Below are 26,159 nucleotides of genomic sequence, written 5' to 3' on the forward strand. Positions count from 1 at the left end.
TGTTAAGATTGGATTGCGTTTCTATTTTTCAATGCTTGTATGCCTTTGGATTCAATTGGTGTAGAGATTATGTAAAGATTCTGACAAGGAGCTAAACAAAGTTGAAATTGCGACCGTCATAAAGGTAAGTTTGAAGAGTTAATTAATTGGAATTTGTATACATCACTTTCTTATTTTTTCTACGTTTTACCATATTAAGAGAAATGGTAAGCTTGTATATGCTTGAAAAAAAATCAAAAGAAAACTTGCCAATTATATAAGAAATTGACATGTATGTTCACATCATGGTTGAACCCAAGCTATTAGCATTCCTTCTAGCAATGACTAAGCTCACTCTATTAGCGTCCTTTTTAGTAATGGATGAGTCCACATTACCATCATTCCTATGAGAGTGACACAATTGTCTTAGATTTAACGTATATAACGCCCTTTTTTTGCCTACACAATACCAACACAAATATATACTTAGTGTCGGTTTTTTAACATTTTAGACTTTTATTAACTAACTCTAAGACCAAATTTTCTTGTAGTGAATTATAATATTAAAAGGAGTTGCGACTTAGACACTTGCTTCATGGATGCACATGAAAGTAATTTTTTTTGTACAATGTTGAAAGTGTCTCCCTACACAACGCACAACGTGCAAGATTATACTTTCTAAACATATATAATTATATACTTTTTTTTTAGACAGTGAATAAATCAAATGACTTGAATATTTAAAGATGTCCAAACCCTATTACCAAAAAGGTAATTTTGTCAATGTAATTGAAAAAAACTCAATATGCATATATGGAACAAAATTCCCCCACATTTTTTTGGGTTTCCAATGTAACGCTTCTATACATAAATGCCAAATTAGAATCTCATTCAAATTGATGATAATATTTATGGTACTAGTAATGTAACTATTGTTAACAATATAACAATTTCTATCATGTGCATATTGATAGTAATTTTGGTAGTATGGTTGACTCCTCTATAATGCTTTACCTTTATAGTACTCTTAATTTAGTGGTAAAAATTTTATTTTCCAATGAATATGTCTTGTAGTTTTTCTTGATTCAAAAGAAAGTTTCATTTCAATTCAAGTTTGTAAATAATAAACTAAAATCACACACAAATATATTTTTAGATTAAATAATAAATAAATATCTAAATTATCATCGATCTTGACTTATAAATAATGTAAGACTATTAGATATATTAGAAGAAGTCTCAAATCAAAAATTAAGAAAACAAAAATTCTTCTTTAAAATTATTTTTTCATTTTTTATAAACGATATCAATATTCCAATTACACATCCGTTACAATAATATCTTCAAAATTAATCATCATATTTAAGGTATTATCTTTTTTGACATTTTGAGCTTCGTCAAAATTTTATTCTTAAAAAAAACTTTAAAAATTAATAAATAAATATTTAAATTATTATTGATTTCAGTCCAAAAATTAAAAATTAAAATACAAACATCTCGATTGATATATTGTGGACTTCTAAATATTTTTGTTATTGAATCCAACACTATAAAGAAATAGTGACGTGTAACACCTTTCTTGTGTTTATTATTACTCACGATACAACACCAGTCTTCAATTTTTTTTTTAAATTTTGATGGAAATAATATATGATCTGATATATTAATGAATAAAGAAATTAAGGTGGAAGTATTTTTGATATTCTTTATAACTTGTTCATTCTTCTTTAACCCTTTTATCTCGATTTTTTTCTAGAATCCTGAATTATGACACTTATCAAAGGCTGAACAAGTTGGGGTTATAATGGATGCTAGTTTTGAATTGAACCTGTATCATTAATTTAAAATGCAAGTTGATTATTTGTTTGGATGAGTTTTTTCTTGGTTACTATATATGTTAAGATTGGATTGCGTTTCTAATTTTCAATGCTTGTATGCCTTTGGATTCAATTGGTGTGGAGGTTGTGTAAAGATTCTGATAAAGAGCTAAATATAGTTGAAATCGCGACCGTCATAAAGGTAAGTTTGAAGAGTTCATTAATTGGAATTTTTATACATCACTTTCTTATTTTCTCTGCGTTTTACCTTATTAAGAGAAATGGTAAGCTTGAATATGCTTGAAAAAAAATTCAAAAGAAAACTTGCCAACTATATAAGAAATTGATATGTATGTTCACATCATGGCTGAACCCAAGCTATCAGCATCCCTTCTAGCGATGGCTAAGCTCACTATATTAGTGACATTTTCAGTAATGATTGAGTCCACTCTATTAGGATCCCTTTAACAAGGGATACACATCCATTTATCAAGAGCCGAGTCCACTTTACCATCATTCCTATGAGAGTGACACAATTGTCTTAACTTTCACGGATATAACACCCTTTTTTTGCCCACACAATACCAACACAAATATATACTTGGTGTCGGTTTTTTAACATTTTAGACTTTTATCAACCAACTTTAAGACCAATTTTTTTTTTAGTGAATTAAAATATTAAAAGGAGTTGTGACTTAGGAACTTGCTTCCTGGATGCACATGAAAGTAATTTTTACTTTTTTACAATGTTGAAAGTGTCTCCATGTACCACACACATGCAAAGTTATACTTTCTAAACATTTAAAGTTAAAAAGACAATGAATAAATTAAATGACTTGAACATTTATAGGATGTACAAACCCTATTACCAAAAAGGTAATTTTTTGAATGTAGTTGAAAAAAACTCAATATGCATATATGGAACACAATTTTCCCACGTATTGTTTTGGGTTTTCAATATAACGTTATATACATAAATGCCAAATTGGATTGTCATATTCAAATTGATGATAATCACTACAAAAAAAATCATGAAATAGAAACCAATTTGTAGAAACCAAAATAATTAGTTGCAATAGTAACTAAATTAGATACCATTTTAGAAACTAAAAAGAAATTTGGTTTCTAAATTAGTTTCTATTATTGTTAAATAGTTTCTAAATTGGTATCTAATTAGCAACCAAGGTTTCTGCTACCAAATTTAGAAACTAAATAATTGGTAGTTAAAACCTTAGTTGCTAATTAGATACCAATTTAGAAACTATTTAACAATAATAGAAAATAATAAAAACTAATTTAGAAACCAATTTTTTTTTTAGTTTCTAAAATGGTCTCTATTTTAGTTTCTAGAATGGTCTCTATTTTAGTTCCTATTGTAACTAATTATTTTGGTCTCTAAAAATTGATTTCTATTTCATGGTTTTGTTGTAGTGAATATTTATGTTCCTAGTAATGTAACCGTTGTTGGCAATATATAACAATTTCTATCATGGGCATATTGATAGTAATTTTGGTAGTAGGGTTGACTCCTTTAGAATGCTTTACCTTTATAGTACTCTTAATTTAGTGGTAAAAGTTTTATTTTCCAATGAATATGTCGTGTAGTTTTACTGGATTCAAAAGAAAGTTTCATTTCAATTCAAGTGTTTGTAAATAATAAACTAAATTCACACATATTTTTGAGTTAAAAAATAATGTATATTTAAATTATTATTGATCTCGACTTATAAATAACGTAAGACTATTAGATATATTAGAAGAAGTCTCTGATCAAAAATTAAGAAAACGAAAATTTGTATTTAAAATAATTTTTTCTTTTTTATAGATGATATCAATGTTCCAATCACATGTCCGTTACCAATCACATACCCGTTACGATAATATCTTCAAAATTAATCACCATATTTAAAGTATTATCTTCTTTTGACATTTTGAGTTTCATCAAAATTTTCTTCTTAAAAAAACTTCAAAAATTAATAAAAAAATATTAAAATTATTATTGATTTCCATCAAAAAAATCCAAAAAAAAAATGACAAACATCTTGATTCACATATTGTGGACCTCAAAATAATTTTGTTAATGAATCAACACTATAAAGGAATACGGTTGTGTAACCTTTCTTCTGTGTTTATTACACACACCAGCTCTTCAATTTTAACTTAAATTTTGATGAAAATAATATATGATCTTGATATATTAATTAATAAAGAAATTAAGATGCAAGGATTAATGTAGCATTGAGATGGTGAATTAGACCAAGACTGCTACAAAACATTAAGTGCAGTTTTTTGGAAAGGCAACTAGAAGAAGTGGAAGCATTAATTTAGCATAGAGATTGTGAGATCAACTTTCAACGAAAAGTGTGCCCAGTGTTCTTTCTCTTCCTTCTTTTATTTTCAAAAAAATTCTCTGATTTCTGAAGAAATTTGGTTGAACCTTTTTTTTTATCCACAAAAGAATATAAAAAATAATCTTAGAAAGTTACACATTCATGTTCTCTCTCTCTTATTTAGTTTTACTGATTAAATTAGCAGGAATATAGAGTTGAAAGAAGGGTAAGTATTCAATGGAAGAAAACAAGAATTTTAATGTTGTGGCCTGCAGAACAGATATAAAACCAATGAAATTCTGAACTGCTAAAGTAGCAGGGTTCAGTAAACAGCAGCTGCTACTGTTTTGCAGAATAGCTTGTGTTTGTAACCTGATTCAGCATCTCAAGGCTTTGAGGTCAACTTCATCTCAGTAAACTTATTCAATTCATTGGATCAATGCTACACATTTCAATGTTTTCTTATAAGGCAAATTATGATCAATTTTTCATGCACAGTCAAATTTGACATTTATGCGCAAAACCTAAGAAGTTGCAACGCATGGTCGTAAATTTGAATCTAACCATGCATGTCTGCCACTTGTAATGTTGTACCAATCAAACTCACAGATTATTTATTTTCATCTGCTTTAAACATAAGTATATGAGACACAGTAACTATTAAAACTATGATTTTTATTATTACCTTTTCTTCTTCCAACCACACACATTACTTTTCTCTGTCCAATAAGTTGCAATCTTTATTTATTATCAATATTAATAATTTAATTAGCAATAATCAATAAACCTTTGGCATATTAAATTTCAATATTATTATTTTTAGTGTTATATAATATAGTTGTCGTATTAGGATTATTATGAATCCAACACTATAAAGAAATACCTAAGTGTAACCTTTCTTCTGTGTTTATTACACCCGATACAGCACCAGCTCTTCAATTTTCATGGAAATAATACATGATCTGATATATATAATTAATAAACAAATTAAAATGGAAACATTAATGCATTGAGATGCTGAACTATTGAGATGCCCAAAGACTGCTGCAAGGCAATAACTGGTGAACTGCTGCATCCACATCCATTTGCAGAGATGCTCATCCTTCAATGAAAAGTGTGCCCACTGCTCTTTCTCTTCCTTCTTTTATTTTCAGAAAATTTCTCTCATTTCTGAACAAATTTGGTTGAGCCAGCTATCTTACAAACTTACACATTCAATTATGCACAAAACCTAAGAAGTTGCAACGCATGGTCGAAAATTTGAATCTAAGCATGCATGTCTGTCACTTGTGCTGCACCTTCATCCATTTGCAGTGATGCATAGAGATGGTGATCCTTTTGCAGTGATGCATGGAGTTTGATTGGTACAACGTTGAAGGCATCTACATATGTTAAACACCCCATGCATGTAAGCCATAGTCTGCATGCTCAGGGTTGGTGCCACCAAAATATTTATTATTATGTGAGACAACCATCATCGCTGGATTCCTTACACTGTGAGATCAAAGATGGTTTTCATTAAACGACATCAAACGTTAATCCAAACATCAGTCACAGAAGTATTATTGCAAACGACATCAAACTTTCAATGAAAAGTGTGCCCAGTGCTCATTCTCTTCCTTCTTTTATTTTCAGAAAATTTCTCAGATTTCTGAACAAATTTGGTTGAGCCAGCTATCTTAGAAAGTTACACATTCATATTCTCTCTCTCATTTCATTTTACTGATTAAATTAGCAGGGATATAGAGTTGAAACAAGGGTAAGTTTTTTTCATAAAGCCACTTTTTAAAGCTTTTTCTTGGCAAGTGATATGCTGAAGACACATTTTGTATGTTTAATTTCCCTCTCTATACATAAATTAGATCTTTGTATATTAGTTCCCAAAGACTTTAGGGTTACAACTTATCTATATATATTTAGAATGAATAAATAAATTGTTTTGCTATCATCAAATAAAATTATAATAATTTTTAAAAACATCGATGATTGTCAACTATCACACAATAAGTCATAGAATAGAATTCAAATGTAGCATTGAGATGCTTATATGGGTTATTAATCCTAGACTGCTGCAAGGCAATAAGTGGTGAACTTCTGCACCCTCATCCTTTTGCAGTCATGCATGCAGTTTGATTGGTACAACGTTGAAGCTGTCTACATATGTAAAACATGCTTCATCGCTGGATTCCTTTTACTGTGAGATCAAACACATGCATTGGTCTTCATTAAACGACATCACAGTTGAATCCAAACATCACAGTCACACAAGTCTTATTGCAAACCACATCAACTTTCAACGAAAAGTGTGCCCAGTGCTCTTTCTCTTCCTTCTTTTATTTTCAGAAAATTTCTCTCATTTCTGAACAAATTTGGTTGAGCAGCTATCTTACAAACTTACACATTCATATTCTCTCTCTCTCTTTCTTTTTACTGGTTAAATTATGCAGAGAATAAAATTCAAAGAAAAATTCAAAATTTAGCTTATTCTAATGATGCATAAGTATTTACGATCAAAATTAATTCTAAGATGCAATTATTCTTCTAAGGAGGATTTGAAGAAAAAATTGAAGCAAGGAAGTTAATTTTTTGTCTTAAATTCAATTAGAAAGAAGGGTAAGTTTTTTTTAGTGAAGTCAAGTATATATATCTCTCTTAGGGTTTAGGGTTTAGCTAGATGAGTATGCATAAAATAGATATTTTTGTATGTGGGTGGAAGTAATCTTCATTTATGTATTTTTTTATTAGTAAATAATAAAATAAAATTAAGGGAGAGATTTTAAGGGTATCTAAACTCTTATTAAAAAACCATCAACTACATGCATTACAAGAAAATCATCAAATAGAAATCAAATTTTAGAGATCAAAATAATTAGGTGCAATAGTAACTAAATTAGAAACTATTTTATAAACTAAAAAAATGGTTTCTAAATTAGTTTCTATTATTGTGAAATAGTTTCTAAATTTGTATCTAATTAGCTACCAAGGTTTTAACTACCAATTATTTAAATTATAAATTTGCTAGCAAAAATTTTAGTTGCTAATTAGATACCAATTTAAAAACCATTTAACAATAATAAAAACTAATTTAGAAATCAAAAAATTATTTAGTCCCTAAAATGGTCTCTAATTTAGTCTCTATAGCAACTAATTATTTTTGGTATTTAAAATTGGTTTCTATTTCATGATTTTCTTGTAGTGATGTATCTATTAACCACATGTAAATCAAGGTAACCAAACAGTTTTTTTTTTTATTGTTGATGAGGAAGACATAATAAAAGTTTGGGTTGCAAGTTCCATTTTATATTTTAGAAAGAATTAATAAACTGTTTTGCCCATCAAATAAATTTGAAATGGTTTTAACTACCTAATAGTGTCTTGCAAGCTGCTGCAGGAAGAATGTTCCTGTAACGAATATGAAAGTTAGAGACACAATATTAAGAAGGAACACTTGCACAAGATTTATAGGTATTGTATATTAGATGGAAAGTCTTAATCTTTAGAAAGGTCTTTTACCATATCCATTGGTCCGTATGAAGTTTGTTAAAAGTTATTAGGTAGTTTATTTGATGAATATTATTGATTTTAGTTTTAATGCTTTATCAGGTAGGCTTTGCTAATGAGGTAGTTTTAAGTTGTTTGACAGCGTTTTGAGGTTGGATGAAAATGAATTTAGGATAACAAGGGTTGAGATATTTATGTTGTCGATAAATATGGATAGTAATAAATTTGGATGGTATATGGATTGAATTTGTTTTATTTATTTTATTTTTTGTTGATAAAAAAAATAGACACTAATTTATATAAACATTCATGTACCTAATTTTATCAACTATCAGACATTGAATTCCATATGACAATTACATGCCCCATTAACTAAAACTATCATACCATTTATTCATTTTTGAACTTAATTAAACTCGTTTTAAGCATTCTAAATTCATTTCAACCTAAATGTATCAAATTATCATATACATTTGATTTCATTAAAATGATGTGATGCATGTATCATAGATGATTAGTTGCAAGATAGAGGTTGAGTATCGTGATAAAATTGTATTTGGTTTAGGTTGGCGTGTTAAGTACGAATTGCATTTTGATAAGGGTTGGATTATTTGTTGATAAAAAAATATGAAATTGTATGTTTCACTTAAAATATATTAAAGGAAATTATGATGTTTGTGTGTCCATCTCAACATGCTAATAGAATGGATTAAAATAGTTTAGTTATAGGTTAGGAATAATAATTTTTTTAATTATGATGGTTATGTAAGTAAAGGTTACTTTTGCTTTATGTTTCTTTGTTCCATTAATATTTGTCATTTTTTCATATCCATGTAGTATGTTATATGTATCTGATATTAATCATCATGAAAGTTGTGTTTCTTTAACTCAATCATGATAAGCAATAAATTTGTAAAATAAAAATAAAATATCATTAAATTATTATAACAAACATGAAATTGAACAGAAAAGATAACACAAATTTTAGAAAAAAGGACATAAAAGTGGTAGAGTTACTCTATATCTAGTGAATCATGTAGTTGTTTTTCCAAGTACTCCCAAGTAATATTACTTGTTGTCTTATATTCACGAATGAATGCCATGACCTCAAACTGTATGAGAGGTTCGTATTTTTTTGCATAAGCAACCACATATTGTAAATCATTGTTATCTTGAATGGTCAAGCAACGATAAGAAGTCCATAGTCCATTCACTCTTATCGGACAACGATAAAACAAATCAATTGTGTATGATTTGCTATTGAAAGGGATGAACAAATTTAAAATAATTTGTTTCACAGTTGGGAGTGTCATACAGTTGTTTACTTCAAAATATCTAGTAACTTCACTTATAAATTGTGATGACATAAGTTCATCAGTGATAATATGACCGTTGCAGTGCACCAATATCATTATAGATTGGAAAGCCATTCTCTGACCATGAAACATATAAAATATTAATTGCGTGTTTAGTGGAGTAATTGTTCAAAACCTATATTAATTAGAAAAAAAACAACAACAACTAACATACACATTATTATTACTATGCATCGATGAATTCCTGTGAATTGTGCAAGCTAAGATTCCGCCAAAACAAAATTTCACTTACGCATACAATTCTTTTTATACAAAAAGTATATATTAATAAAATTACAAACAATACTTAATATTACAAACAAACAAAAACTGTACTTAGGAACCGAAGTAAATGATTCAATTTGCAACAGTGATGTAGCTGTATGATTCAGAAAGTTTTTTCCTTGATAATAATGTAAGATGATAATTTTATATTTATCCAGTAATTTAGATGAAGACAAAAGTTTATCAAAGTAAGATGATAGTTTTATATTTATCCAGTAATTTAGATGAAGACAAGAACTCTCATAGCTGTGATACTTTAGATATACAGGTGAAACATTTTTGAAGTGTTTTTTTAATTTATTTTTGATAAAAAAAATCTAAAACAAAGAAAAGAAAGCTTTTTAGAGAAGAAGCCTCTGTCATTCATCAATATATAGCTAGTTTACGTATATTGTAATCGATCACAGATTTTGCAACCAACATACATCAGATCAAATGAAACAAACATATATTTTTTTATCTATCAATAAATAAATAAAATAAAAGATTTTAAAGATGTTGCAACCTTATAAAACTTCACCAACCTCACCTTCAAACATGCAAGCAGCAGCACCACAAGTATTTTTGAAAATAAAAAAGGAAGAGTATTTACAGAAACATACCTCTCAAAGGATTGAACTGAAGAAAATGAATATCTGCAAATATGTTTGCTTCAGAGAAAATATTGATTTTGCTAAGTAAATGTTCCATGTATTTATAATGCAGCAAGGTTTCATTGGGGCTATCAGATAAGGTTCTCTTCCTTCTTTGTTATTTGGGATAATTAATTACACTAAACTAGTTAAAAAGTAAAACAAAATAAATAAAAAAAATGGATGACAGTGTAAAACAAGAAATAATATTGGTAAAAATTTGAAGTTAATTTCCATTTTACATAAACTTGAAATACCTGCATCACTTAGAATGATTCCTTCACTAATTTTTTCACATCAAATTTCTGAACACATGCTAGATAGAACAACCATTATCTGTAAGCATAAACTTTCGAAATTAACTTAATTTAAGATTCGAAGCTTAATTAAATTCTTCCACTGAACTTTCTCTATTTCTGCATTGATAAAATATCTGTTAGTGCTTCACATCTGTGATGCATCTGAGCAGCATTTACTGTGTTGGGTGCATTGGGATGCTAATTTGGCTTTGGCTTTTATGTAATTAAATGGTAGAAATCTGAAACCTTTCATGCATGGCTGCCATTTGTATTCACTTTCTGTCATTATTGCATAACTTCAACCTTGCATGTCTGTGATACATTTCATATATCCAAACATTTTTCAGTACCAAAATATTTATTTATATTTCTAAATTTTAAAGAAAAACAAAAAAATGTTTATTTTTTTTTTATGACAAGAGAAGAAGAAAAAGAAGAAAAACTCGATTTAACATATGTGGTTCCTGGCAAATCCAATGTAATATGAACAGCCAAAGATGCTTGAAGTTATAGTTGTATGCCACCTCACTTACTCTAATATATCATGCAAAAATGGAATATTTACTTTGGTTTTTGGAAAAAGGAGAATTGCTTGAAACTAGAAAAGAGAAGCATGCAGAAAACACCTATGGAAGAGCAATGCATTTATGTTCTGTTGCATGCCATTTTGTCATGTTTCAAAGCTGTACATCAGAAGAAGACATGAAACGTGTAAAGTACAGTGCATGGTTGCAGTACAACAATCTACTTGGATTCCCTATGTTATATTAACCTTCTCCATGTCAAATTTCTTAAAAACAATAACTATTTCAATTAATATATATATATATATAATATCAAATATTCACTTTAATCATTTAATTTATATATTGTATTAATAAATTAATCAAATATATGAATATTACATCTGGTTTTGAATACATAGAAATTGTTGCAACATATCTAAACCAGTTGACAGAAAATACTGTAAATATTTTTTTTATCAAAAAAATAATAAATATATTTCATGTATATTTTAACTCCTGTAGAAAATTAGCCTAAATCTTTTTCTCTGAATTTCTTACACAAACCAAACACATCAAACAGAGAGGAGGAGTAGAGTTCACAACAGAATTATGCAAGCTTCAAGTCACTATCCAAGCTCACCATGTTGCATCAGATTTTACACACAAGATTGATCTTGAAGGAGAATGTAGAAAGAATGGTGAGAAAAATTTCATTCCAGCATTAGCTTATATACGAGGGACTCATCTTGTTAAAGGTGAATTGAATTAATTGCATTGTGTTATTAAATTAGTGCATTAAAATACATTCATGTATTATTATTAATAGAACGTATTATATCATCATTTTAGATTTTTTTTTATTCTTGGACCAATCCTATTTATGGTTACATGCATGGGTGAAATTTGATAATTATTTTACTCAATTTAATAATTTTTCTTGATGTGTCCTTATGCATAATGTTGTGAGGTATTTTGATTCAAGACAACCTGCACAATCACAAGATAGAGATGATGATTAATTAAATCTAATCATATATTTATAATTATTTAGTTTGAAACATGTGACTAATGGCTTGTGTATAATTTTATTCAACATAATACAAAAGGATAAAATTTTGAAGTTTTTTTTTTATATAATAGATTTTCATCCTCTCACAATAGGATATTTTAAAAATCACAAGCACAATCCAAGTTACATGATTGAAATCAATTAATTATTCCTCCATGACCAAATTTAATCTATACATAATTCAAATGGAGAGAACTCTCAAGGTAAGTTTAAACACGTGTCCTCTCCACAAAATTTCAGAAAAAAAAATCAAAAACATTTAATACCAAAAGTAGAAAAAATTCCACCAATCAACACAATATACCTGGACCAATCAAAACGTGCCACGTAGCACTTTTTAAAAGTAACTTTTTTCTCTCTCATTCTGATTTGATTCCCTTCTCTCTATCATATTTCGTTTTCTCCATTCTCTCTCTGAAACTCTCTTTTCTCTAAAACCCTAATGACAACCCTTCTCTCCTCGCTTCTCTCATTTTCCTTTACTCATTTACACCATTTTGGCAACTGTCACTCATACGGAACTTCTGAAGGGTTCAGTGCTTCACAGTTTGCCCAAAAGCAATATCTTCAGAATCGAGGATTAGGGTTTCGTTCTTCTCTCAACAAAGCTTAAATTGGGGTCTTTTTTCCGCAACTGTGTTTGCAGAACAATTTGCAGAAGAATCATAAATCACAAACAAGGTAATGTTTTTTCAAATTCAAATTTGATTTCGGATGAATTGTGGCGCCTTTTTCGGACTACATATACCCCCTCTTATGGATTGATTTTGCACTCCATGAACGAGGTAATCTTTTATACCGTTTATTCATCTCATTCTCACATTTCTACTATGTTTTTATATTTTTTGTATTTTTAAAGTTTCTTGCTTTTATCTTTTCGACTGATTCTCTTGATCTATTTTATGGTTTGTTTTTGACATTTTTTGTTCTCGGTTTCTTACATGTTTTCGTAACTGATGCAGTTTATAGATTTTTCTGATCAAAATTTCTAGCTTTTATCTTTTTTTCCGATTTTCTTCATCTCTTTTACCATTATTTCTTCTGTCTTTATCATATTTTTTGTTCTTTGTTTGTTATGTTTTTTCGCTTTTTCTAGGGTTTTCTTATCAAAGTTTCTTCCTTTTCATCTCTTTTACGGGTTTTTTTTCCTCAAGGGTTTTCTGTGTTTTTTTATGCATTTTGTTTTGTATTTTCTGTTCAAGATTCTTTCATTCTGTACATCTCTTTTAGATGAAGTCCAACAATATATTGATGCTAGATGGATTTGCGCTCCGGAGGCTTTATGGAAAATATTTAGATTTACACTTTATAGAATGAATCCAAGTGTAGAAAGATTACAAATTCATTTACCAAATCGTCATCAGGTGCGCTTCTATAAGCATCAGAACATAAGTGATGTATTAAATGATGACAATGTCTCCAAAACCATGCTCACACAATTCTTTGCACTAAATTGTCGAGATCCACATTCTAGAAGTTATTTGTATAGAGAAATTCCACAACATTATTGTTGGCATAACAGACAAAAGGAATGGTACCCACGAAGGTCAAGGAAGAAAGTTATTGGTCGAATTTATACTGTATCTCCTTCAGAAGGAGAAAAATTCTTCTTGCGTATTTTGTTATCCCATATAAGAGGGTCAACTAGTTGGGAATACCTATTATCACCGAATCAAACATATTGCCCCACATTTAAAAAAGCAGCTGAAAAATGGGGATTTTCTGAAAGCGATAATAGCATTCATGAATGCTTAGTCGAAGCATCAAGTTTACAGATGCCTTATGCTTTAAGGAGGTTGTTTGTGACCATATTAATTTTTTGTGAACCAACTGATGTTCGAAGTCTCTGGAATGAGTTTTATATCTTTATGGCAGAATATTATATTTTAAGAAGCACTTCTATGGGCATCAACCTTAATATGCTATTAAGGGATTTGAATGAACTTCTTATTCAACATGGTAAAACAATCAATGATTTTGATTTACTAGCATTAACATTGGATGCATTTGAAAATACTTCAGTACCAAGAATTATACAAGAAGAGTTATCAATACAAATACCTAATGAAGATGTTGACAATGTACAAAGATTGGATACTGATCAGTTGATCGCTTTCAATACCATTTTAGATGTAATTCATCGTAAGCAAAGTCAAGTATTTTTTGTGGATGGACCAAGAGGAACCGGTAAAACATTCCTTTACCGTACATTAATTTCATATTATAAAAGTAAAGGAAAAATTATTTTAGCTACAGCCTCCTCTGGTATAGCTGCAACATTATTACCTGGTGGTCGAATTGCACATTCTCGATTTAAGATACCTATTAATGTAGAAGTTGGTTCCTTTTGTTCAATAAGCAAACAATTTGATCTTGCAAAGCTACTAAGAGAAACAACCGCAATTATTTGGGATGAAGCACCAATGACTAATAGATACGCTTTAGAGGCATTAGATAGATCATTAAAGGACATTCTAGATTGTGATGCTCCATTTGAGGGGAAAGTGATGATATTAGGAGGAGATTTTCGCCAGGTACTAACAATTGTTCAAAAGGGTACAAAGGCACAAATGATTTCTGCATGTATTGTTAAGTCTCCTTTATGGAGTAACACAAAGGTATTGCATTTACAACAAAACAATCGATCATTGCAAGATCACAATTTTGCAGAATACCTCATGCGCATTAGAGATGGGATTGAACCTACAATTCTTGATGATATGGTGAAAATACCCCATGAACTAGCAATACCATGGGAAGGAGAAAGTTTAATACAAAAACTTATACAAGAAACATTTCTCCAATTGCAATTTCATACATGGGATGCATCTTATATGGTTCAGAGAGCCATATTGACACCAAAAAATGAAGATGTTGAAATACTCAATAACATGATTATCGATCATTTTCCAGGAGAACAACATAATCTATTGTCATTTGATGAAGTTGAAGGAGACACGCATAGTCTATACCAACAAAAGTACTTGCACTCCATTGCTCCAGGTGGCTTGCCACCTCATATTTTAAAGCTTAAAAAAGGTGCACCATTAATGTTGTTGCGAAACATATACCCTAAATCTGGGTTATGTAATGGGACGAGATTATTGTGTCGTGGGTTCTACATGAACATGTTGGATGTTGAAATCTTGACAGGTCAACATGCTGGAAAAAGATCTTTCTTACCAAGAATTAAACATAAAACAATAGAAAGTGCAGGTCTCCCATTTGTGCTTATTAGGACACAATTTCCTGTGAAATTAAGTTTTGCCATTACTATAAATAAATCACAGGGGCAAATTATACCTAATGTTGGAATTTACCTTCCACGACACATTTTTAGTCATGGTCAATTATATGTTGCACTATCAAGAGGTGTTTCTCAAGCTTCAACTAAAATTCTTATTAAAGAAGGACACCTTGAGGGAGAAGATGGAAATTTTACAAAAAATGTTGTTTATAAAAATATTTTGTTATCACAAAATCAGGTATTGTTCGTTTTATTTATGTGTGACACATAAAGATAAGTATAGGTTATTGTTCTACTTACACTATTTCTTATATATATATATATATCAAAGGTAACATAATATACAAGAAGCCCTTACAGTTGAATGAAGATAACAAAACAGGGCATTCACACATTTATCTACACAAACAGGTAATTATCAATATATGTATATTGCATATATATGTGTGTGTATTTTACAATTTATTCATAATTGACATTCTTTCGTAGGAAACAAAATATGTAAAGACGAGAACAATTATAAGGATGATCAATCATTCGCATTGGTTAAGCCAATTGACATCAAGGTATAATGATTTTACATAATGATGATGATGATGTCATTTTTTTATTCATAATGTATTATAAATTTATATTCTTAATCAAAGTATAATGATTTTACATAATGATGATGATAATGTCATTTTTATTCATAATGTATTATAAATTTATATTATTAATATATGTGTGAATAATAACATTTTTTTATTTTAATTTTAATATTAAATATAAATACATATAAATAAATAAATAAAAAATGCGGATACACAGGCGCTCTCGCACCTGTGTTCCCGCTAGTAATGTATAATATTAATTTGTATTATAAATGCTACAAATTATTTAAATAGAAATATACCTAAAAAAATAATAGAATTGATTAATAGTATTGCTATTCCGGGAATTTATATATATATATATATATATATATATATTATTACTCATAATAAGACTAATACGACAACTATATTATATAACACTAAAAATAATAACATTGAAATTTAATATGCCTAAGGATTATTGATTATTTCTAATTAAATTATTTTTAATATTGATAATAAATAAAGATTGTAACTTATTGGACAGAGAAAAGTAATGTGTCTGGTTGGAGAAAGAAAAGGTAATAAAAATCATAATTTTGATAATTACTGTGTCTCATACTTATGTTTGATGCAGATGAAAATAAAAAAAAATTGTGAGTTTGATTGGTACAACATTACAAGTGGCAGACATGCATGGTTAGATTCAAATTTACGACCATGCGTTGGAAGTTCTTAGGTTTTGTGCATAAATGTCAAATTTGATTGTCAGATTCAACTGAAAAGTTCATCATAATTTCTCTTATAAGAAAACATTGAAATAAGTACCATTGATGCAATGAATTCAATAACTTTAGTGAGATGAAGTTAACGTCAAAGCCTTGATATGCTGAATTATGTTACAAACACAAGCTATTCTGCAAAACAGTAGCAGCTGCTGTTTACTACACCCTGCTACTTTACCAGTTCACAATTTCATTGGTTTTATATCTGTGCTGCCCACAATTAAACTTCTTGTTGTCTTCATTTGTGGACTTACCAAGAAATAATTAGATTAAAATTGTAAAAAAAATGCTTTCCCAAGAAAAGTAGTAATCTTAGTGTTTGCCAGATTTATCTTAGCTTATTCGTAAAATCTATATTTTACACTAAATAATCACTTTTTATAAGAAAAACAATGCATTAACGTTTACTTGTTATATATATATAAACTTTCTTCAAACCGTCTAGCAAACGTCTATAAACTCAATTATATGAATTTCAATTAAAATAATAGATTTATTTATTATTATAGTCAAATAAACTATAATTAAAATGTAAATAAATTTATATTTATTAATGACAAAATTGATTTAGTCTACAACTATTCTACCAACAAGGAGCCTAGTGGCTTGGAAAATCCTACAAAATACTTTAAACAATAGGTAGCAATAATATGGAAACTTGATTTATAATCTTGTCACTACATCTATTAAAAATTCGATCAGTCTTGATAATTAAATTCTTGTCCAATGATTTGATTAAGACTTTGATTTGATTAAGAATTTGGTTGATCTTACTACTTTTAAATTATTGTATGGAATAACATTATTCTTTATGCATTTCATCCAAGTTTCTTTTCTTTAATCTAAATTGTTTCTCATCGTGATGAATTTGTCACGCATCTCTTTCTAATGTTTTATTAAAGCGTGTTAAATAATACTCTTTATTTATTAAAAAAAATTATGAAATAGAAATTAATTTTATATATAAAAAATATTAATTATTATAATAATTAAATTAGATATCATTAGTTTAGTTTTTATTATTGTTGAAAATTTCTAAATTGGTAATTAGCTACCAAGTTCCATATCCCTCTATTTTTCGACTTCATCATATTATGGAGATTAATTTATCTAAAACTCTTAGATTTATCAGATGAAAAGTTTTAAATAAATAGTTTTAGACAAAACTTTAATCATTATTTACTGAGTCAACCACAGATTTTAGACTAAGCTTTTAATACTGATTTAGTTTGTTTGTAAAACATATATAAAACTATTCAAAATATTGTTAATCAATATATTAGAAGAAGTGGAACATTATGGGAGGTTGGGAACGGGAGGGAGATTAAAATTCTTGTGATGTCACCTTCCCACAATTGACGGTCCTGTTTCTCCTTGTTCAGAAAACCTGTGGAGATAAGCCTTAACATTTTTTCTTCTTGTAAGGATTCCCACTCGAATCTGGTTCTCCTCCATCTAAGCCGCCATTTCCAAATTGAGTTTTCCCATTTTCCAACCTCACCCACCTTCAGCCCTTTGTCCAAAGATATAGAATGATTCCCATTCGAATCTGGTTCTCCTCCATCTAAGCCGTCATTTCCAAACTGAGTTTTTCCATTCTCCAACCTCACCCACCTTCAGCCCTTTGTCCAAAGATATAAAATGCAACCTCAGATACAACGAGATAAGCTTATTATTACCCAACCAAACATCCTTCCAGAATCTGACTTTATCCCCAACGCCCAATTTCCAGACCAAAGCTTCTTTAAACCACCCTTCTACATTCCCCTCGCCACAAAATTTAGACAAATCCCTCCAACACCAAGACTGGTACTTCTTAGGCATCTGATGTCGACATGATTCAGCTCCATATTTAGAAATTAAAATATCCTTCCACTTTCCTCGTTTTTCACTCACCAAACGCCATTTCCATTTTGCCAAAAGAGCTCCATTGAACTTTCTAATGTCTTTGACTTCCAACCCACCTTCCTCCATAGGTTTGCATACGTTGTCCCAACGGATCCAAGAGATGGCTCTATTATCCTTTCCCTAAACCTTAAGAAACCTCCTTTGAATACTTATAATAATTCTATTCTATTAAAATAAAATACAACAAAATTCGACTAAGTGTTGTCCAAAACTGACGCTATACTGTTGAAAACTCTAAAAAATTATTATTTTTTATGTCACATAAGTCCACACATTGCATGTTTTTTTTAAATTTTTTCTTCTTCTTTTTTGCATCCGCATATAGTGGGCTTGACCCACGCTACTTTCTTTGCGTCCGTGTAGTGTGGATTTGACAAACACCATTTGTGTCCCTCTTTTGACCGACGCTTATTCCGTGTAGCTAATCAGCGTTTTTCTTGTAGTGAAAGTGTTTTTCTCTTTAGTAGGGTTGGCTCAAAAACCTGCACATTGGGAACCTTCCAGATGAAACCATTTGGGGGATGGAACTAGAGGCACCAAGGTTGCAAAATTCTTTTTGCAATAACCTATAGGGGCTTAGGTGGCTAATAATTATCATTTAGCAATCAAGTTAAAATGATTTAAGTGGAGATCTTCTTATCATCTAACACTAAAGATATAATATTATAGATAAGGTCAGATGACCCCAAGTCATTTATCAAGGAATCCAATAAGGAGAGTAAATCAGTGTTTAAAATTTATCTTCAAACACTAAAAGTTAACAGTAACAATAAAGTAAAAGCGGGGATTGAGTTTGTTTAGCAGAAAATAAAGTATACGATAAAAACAATAAATAAAATAGGTTGACTCTCAAGTTTTTTCAACAATGAATTCTTCATTAGTTGGCAAATATATCATTCATTCAATCATCTAAACAAAATTGAATTAACCAAACATGTCAGCCAAAGACAATCAATTCTTATTAATGAAACATACATCCACTAATTTATTTAGTACCTTACTCGTCTCCATAAGTCTACTTATAAGGTTTTTAATCTTTTACTTCTTGAATCATGCGCCTAAGAGATTGTTTAGAAAACTAAACAAAAGTTTAATTAAAGATAGAATTGAATTATCAACATGTGTTCAAAACAATTCTTTTTGAAACTTGTATCTTTTTATAGGTTTTCCTACTCCAAGGATCTTGGGAAAATATTTTGGTTCAAATTTTGTTAATAGTTTCATAGTTTCTAACTTTCCAAAATTCTTGGATTCTATTTCCAATTTTATCACAATTCTATTTCTTCTTATTTTACAGAATATTTGTTTTCAATTCTATTTCTGAGATATTGTAGATTTTATTATCGTATTCTTCTTCTCAGATTTCGTTTTCTATTTTGATTCAAATGAACAACTTGGACTTTCACATATTTAACCAACTTGTAGAGGTAGGAACTTTCTTCAAATTGTTGAGGAAATGTCTACTCTAAAAATAAACTCAATTAGACGAATTTCAATTAAAATAATATATTTATTCATGACTACAGTCAAATAATCTATGATTAAAGCTGTAAAATGTGAATAAATTCATGTTCATTAGTGACAAAACTATCTAGTCTACAACTATTCCACCAACCAGGAGCTAGTGGCTTGGAAAATCCTACAAAATAAACTACCTTTAAACAATAGGTAGCAATAATATGGAATCTTGGTTTATAATTACATCTATTAAAAATTCGATTAGTCTTATGATAATTAAATTCTTGTCGAATAATTTGATTAAGACTTTGATTGATCTTACTACATTTAAATTCTTGGATGGAATAACATTAATCTTTATGCGCATTTCATCCAATTTTCTTTTCTTTAATCTAAATTGTTTCTCATTGTGATGAATCTTTTCTTTAATGTAAATTGTTTCTCATTGTGATGAATTTGTCATGTAATAGTTCTCAGGTTCAACTTGTCTCTTTCTAATGTTTTATTAAAGCGTGTCAAACAATACTCTTTATTGTAAAATTTGTTAGCATTTCATTAAATGAACTCAGATGAATCTTCGTCTATTCCTCATATTCATTATACAAAGACTCCATATCCCTCTATTTTTCGACTTTATCAGGTTATGAAGATTAATTTATCTAAAACTCTTAGATTTATCAGACGAAAAGTTTTAAATGAATGGTTTTAGACAAAACTTTAATCATTATTTACTGAGTCAACCACATATTTTAGACGAAACTTTTAATACTGATTTAGTTTGTTTGTAAAACATATATAAAACTATTCAAAATATTGTCAATCAATATATTAGAAGAAGTGAGAAATTATGAAGTTAACTCCACTGTATGGTTTTTAATTTTATAAAATTGTGAATTAATTTTTTTTTCTCACCAAAGAATAAATAAAATAAAATGAGATACTTTAGAGGTGTTCCAACCCTTATACAGACACTTCAAGGGTGTCCCAACCCTTATACACAAAGTGGCAAAAGTCATCATGCTCAACACCTGACCAATCAGGCTCAAAATATCTCCAAACTAAACCTCTAAAGAAATGCATGGCAGCCCATGTCAAAAAACAATCCCTGCTACCCTGACTGAGTTCTAACAACCAGTCTTTAGTCCACACAATACACAAAAAACAAACCCTTCTACACCCAAATAAACAACGTGCAAAGTTACAAATCACAATACAAATTCTAATACTAATCAAATACAACCACCCACACAACACCATCCAAAAGTGCCCGCTCTTCTTCAAAACCAAAAGAACCCTTACCTGCCTACTGTATAGCCTTCCCAACCCGGAACCAACTAAAAGACCCGCAACACCAACCAAACTCCAAATTTGGCCATAGACCAACATTAATAGCATCCGGCTCGAATAGCAGGGGAATAAAACATAAGAAAGACCATACCAACTCCAACACCATCCTTACCTTTTAATTGACTTCAAACAATCCAAAGGGTCAAAACACCATTGGACATAAGTAAACGAAACACCATTTACTCTACTCGTGAGCCAAGACCACCTTGAGTTGGGCCAAGGTGAAAATCTCCAAACCATCCACTCTTCCATTCTTAAAAATGATGAGATTCCTTTTGTTCCTGCTAGTTGTTCCTACTATGGGAGATGAGACCTAGAGAACTATTGAAGTCTTCGTCTTCCTCCTTCGGTCGGGTAGGTTGCTAGGTGCTTGGCTGGGATCCTTCTCGCCTCTGTGTCTCTTCTTCGACTCTCGGTCTCAGGTGGATATCGAATGAGGGGGTACCTGCAGAAGGCACTCCGACGCTCAAGTCAGTAAAGCAGGTGATCGACACTCAGGTAGGTGCACAATAATAAATGACTTACCTTTCTCCTTGGAAAGTGTGCTATTTATATTATTTTAATGGGCTTACCTTATTGGGTCTGATTAATGGAATGAATCACACTTAGGATTGCATTATCTAATTCTTAATTATAGTTTAGCTTCACTAACCTTGGTTTGAGCGTTAATGTTGGTCGACCTGACCGTGCGTGGTGTCTCGACCAGGCAGATTGAGACACGTCAGCGTGTGTCTCGGTCATCTCGGGCAGGGAGACCGAGACACGTCATGATGTCGGTCGGCCATACTGGTACACCTTTGTTTCCAAATTTCCCCTATCACAGCAATCCACACACACCTCCAATATTTGTTAATCTTTTGAGAGGTGCAACCCAAGATAAACGGATGGAAATGGAAGCATTCATCCCAATGATATACTGAGGTCTCCCCAACCCACTTACTACACAAACTCCATACCTTTCAGGCTACCTTGCATTTAAAGAAAACATGACTTCCAGATTTCTCCTCATCCCTGCATAGAAAACATGATAACATGATATACTGTTAATTAATTTATTGATATTGATAATAACAAAGATTGCAAGTTATTACATTTTTAAAAAAAAATAAATTTAACCTTATCATCCTTATTTCTATAATTTATCTTATAGTATTTTATTAATATTAAACTTTGATAAAAAGCTAAGGTGGGCGACTGAGGAAAACACATAGACAACAATGGATAATTAGAGAGGATTTTTTCAAATGAGAGAAGAGAGAACTACTGTGAACTAAAAGAGAATGTTGGGTAAGAAGCCAGGACCAATTGGGTTGGACTGACTAGGCACCATGTTTAGTGGGTGAGCTTAATCATTGTGTCCCTTTTATAATCTCTATTTAAAGAGATCATTGTACTTGTAATTGGTGTGCAACAGGATAGAATGAAAACCTAATAGTTGGCCGTGTGGATGTAGGTTGCAGTTGGCGACCGAGCCACGTTAAATCTTGTGTCGTTTATTCTTTTGCAGTTGATTCGTGATTGTGTGTGTTGCTTCTGCGTGCGTTTTTCTCATCAAGTGGTATCAAGAGCTTTGGTTTGTTTACACACTAAAGATCCGATCAGTATAAATTAATCGACAAGACGTGAAAATTGCGGTTGTAGTAGTGTTCCAAAGCTAGGGTTTCGCAGAGGCGGCAACAACATCCCAAAGCTAGGCTTTTGCCGGGGCTGCAACAGCGTCCCAAGGCTTAAGGTTTCACAGCGGTGCAAGGAGGAGGCTCCTAGATATGCCTCACAACAGCGGTGACCAGCGACGGTGGTGGTGTGGAGCGCCAGTGCAGTGGGGACTGCGACCAGGTCTGTTGGTGAGTGATTTTGGGTGGTGCAATTTTTGTGTTCTTGATTTAAAAAAAAGAAAAAGATTGCCAAGATTTGAAATCAGTTGTACCGAGTATCTTTTCTAGTCATTTGAGATGACAGAAGAAGGGAGGTTCTGAATTGAAAAATTCGATGGTATAGATTTGAGTTGGTGGAAAATGCAAATTGAGGATTTGCTAGTTCAGAAAGATTTGGACGTGGCTTTGGGTGACAAGCCAGAAAAGATGTCTGATGCAGAGTAGGCAGGTTTGGATCGAAAAGCTATGTCCGTTATCCGACTCTCTTTGAGCAAGAATGTTGTGTTCAACATTTTGAAGGAGAAGACAGCGAAAGGTATCATGGAAGCATTGTCTAACATGTACGAGAAGCCATCTGTTGCAAACAAGGTGTTTCTGATTAGAGAATTGGTAAACACAAGGATGAAGGAAGACAGTTCAGTTACTGAGCACATCAATAAAATGAATTCGATCATAGTCAGACTTATGTCAGTGGGCATTATGTTCGATGATGAAGTTCAAGCTTTACTACTGTTATCGTCTTTGCCTGACAGTTGGTCCGGAACGGTTATAGCAATTACTAGTTCAACAGGATCTGATGGATTCACTTTTGAGAAGATTCGTGATCTCATTCTTGGCGAGGACGTCCGAAGAAGGAGTTCTGGGGAATTATCTAGTGAATCGCTATATATCATCAGAGGTAAGAAAAATATCAGAGATAGTGGGAGCAAGAACAAAGGAAGGAGTCAGTCAAAGACTCGGAATTGCTCAAGTGTAACATGTTGGAACTGCAAGGAGGTGGGGCATTTCAGGAATCAATGCCCAAATGATAAACAAGTCAGCATTGCAGAAGATTCCATGGAGAAAGACCTCTTAGTTTGTTACGCGGATAGCAGTGTGGATTCCTGGGTCATGGATTCTGGTGCTTCATTTCATGCTACCCACAATAGTGAAACATTGCAGAATCTAGTTATTGGGGACTTTGGAAAGGTAAGACTAGCGGACAATAAAACTCTTAAGGTTACGGGCATGGGTGACATAGTGTTGAAGACACCAACTGGTTTCTGGACTTTGAAGGATGTCAGAGTTGTTCCAAGCTTAACGAAAAGTGTGATTTCTGTTAGGTAGTTGGACAAACAGGGACATGAAGTGAAGTTCGAAAATCAACAGTGGAAGGTCGTCAAGGGAAATCTTGTCACAGCCTGCGGAAGAAAGAGAGGTTTGTTATATATGGTCGGATTACCGTCTGAGGGAGTGACCATCCCAATTCAGAAGATAAACAAAGTCCGGTTCACAAAATCTCGTGGGCAGAAGAGGGTTGTCTTTACAAGAGAGAAACCCAGAGCCACAGGTCAGATTCAGGATAAACGAGCAAGGAAAGGTTCACGTAGACCAGTCAGAGGTACTTATGGCAGTGGGAGCACGGGTTGTGCTTCAACTAAGGTTCCTAGATGACAGTGGGTTAGAAGAACCAGTATTCCAGCTGTTGAAACTTCTCACGAAAATTTCTTGTTGAATATGGAGAGTGTTTGTTCTCAGGTTGTTCCAGGATCCGGCAGTTCCTGTAAGTGGGAGCTGGTAGGAACAAAGAACGGGTCAGTGACTGACGTGTTGAAACTCAGGGGAGTTTTAACGAAGTCTTCAAAATGATTTAGAAGGCTGGTGGCAACTAGAGGTGGAACATTGAGTTCCGTCGACAGATTACAGAAGTACATGTACACACTTGAAGCGCAGGTGAACATTGTTCCGTGACTTCAAGTGGGAGATTGTTGGGTATGAAGTCAAGACCAATTGGGTTAGGCTGAAGAGACACCATGTACACAGTTGAAGCGTAGGTGAACATTGTTCCATGGCTTCAAGTGGGAGATTGTTGGGTATTAAGCCAAAACCAATTGGGTTGGGCTGACTAGGCACCATGTTTAGTGGGTGAGCTTAATCATTGTGTCCCTTTTATAATATCTATTTAAAGAGATCACTGTACTTGTAATTGGTGTGCAACAGGATAGAATGAAAACCTAATAGTTGCCCGTGTGGATGTAGGTTGTAGTTGGCGATCGAACCACGTTAAATCTTGTATCGTTTATTCTTTTGCAGTTGATTCGTGATTATGTGTGTTGCTTTCGCGTGCGTTTTTTCCATCAAAGAAAAGTAGAATAGTTACCAATTGGTAGGGAGAACATTTCTATATTATTTACACTTCAGACATTTACATCATCCGAAATGAATATTGAGTTTTACATTGGATCGTAAGACTTCTTATCTTATTTCAAAAACACCATCACACTTTTTTGTGTTGCGTGCATATATATCTAACGTAAAACTTCTAATGTAGTTAGCTCATATTCCAACAGTGAATTTACAAAATTCAAAATCGATTAGGGATAAGTGAATGTAAATTTCATTTTATAAATCAGTTTTGTATGATTAAGTTAAGTTTAAAGTTCACTTCTTAAGATGATATTAGAGTCTATATTGGTGAGAGTTTATTGGACTTATCATGTCACCCATTATCAGGTCGCTATTAGATCATCTATAAATATATAGTGTCCCGTACGAATTGATTGGTATCGATATGAGGAGGTGTGTTGAAGATCATACATCGACTAAACATAAAGTCAATTGATAATATTACAAGCTGATTTTATAAGATTGAGTTAGAATTTCACTTCTAAAAAATACTCAAAGGAAATTATTATCTAAAATAAAATATGTAACACTGTGTTCATAGTAAAGGATACAAGACATTTCGTGACAATGGTCCTTCCCTTGGATCATGTCTTTGAAGAATCTTGATGAAAGTTTTGGCTTTGTTACGAGTCTGGAGCTATAATAACACAAACGTTTTAAGATTTTCCATGTACTCTCTTTGTTGGGTTTAATAGTGCCAAAGTTCAAGAGGGGGGTGAATTGACCTCTTAAAACTTTCTTGCAGAAACAGTGTTTAACACAGTTTACAGAAAATAAATCGATTTATGTGAAAATGAACAAATTTATTTCAGCACTGTTTTTGTTTGAAAAGCGTTTATACAGCAAGGTTAATCACAAGATTATGCTGATAGACTTTCCAGATGCACACACTGATACTAAAACAAAAACCAGTGAAACACCAAAACAACAAACTTTAGTTTCAAGCAAGTGATTAAGGTTCAATTGATAGCATGCCAATTAATTGAATAACCTTTACAATCAACCTGTTCCAGTGGCCTTTAACAA

General features: G+C 31.3%; 1 protein-coding gene across 1 annotated transcript; it reads left to right on the forward strand.

Moving 5' to 3' along the window:
- Positions 1-13,086: 13,086 nt before the first annotated feature.
- Positions 13,087-23,192, forward strand: LOC137807862 (uncharacterized). Its single transcript, XM_068608699.1, has 2 exons — positions 13,087-15,145; positions 23,092-23,192. Exons 1-2 carry the CDS (start codon positions 13,087-13,089, stop codon positions 23,190-23,192), a joined length of 2,160 nt encoding a protein of 719 aa, XP_068464800.1.
- Positions 23,193-26,159: the final 2,967 nt, after the last annotated feature.

This window comes from Phaseolus vulgaris, chromosome 11 (genome assembly GCF_000499845.2).
Source record: "Phaseolus vulgaris cultivar G19833 chromosome 11, P. vulgaris v2.0, whole genome shotgun sequence".
NCBI lineage: Eukaryota > Viridiplantae > Streptophyta > Magnoliopsida > Fabales > Fabaceae > Phaseolus > Phaseolus vulgaris.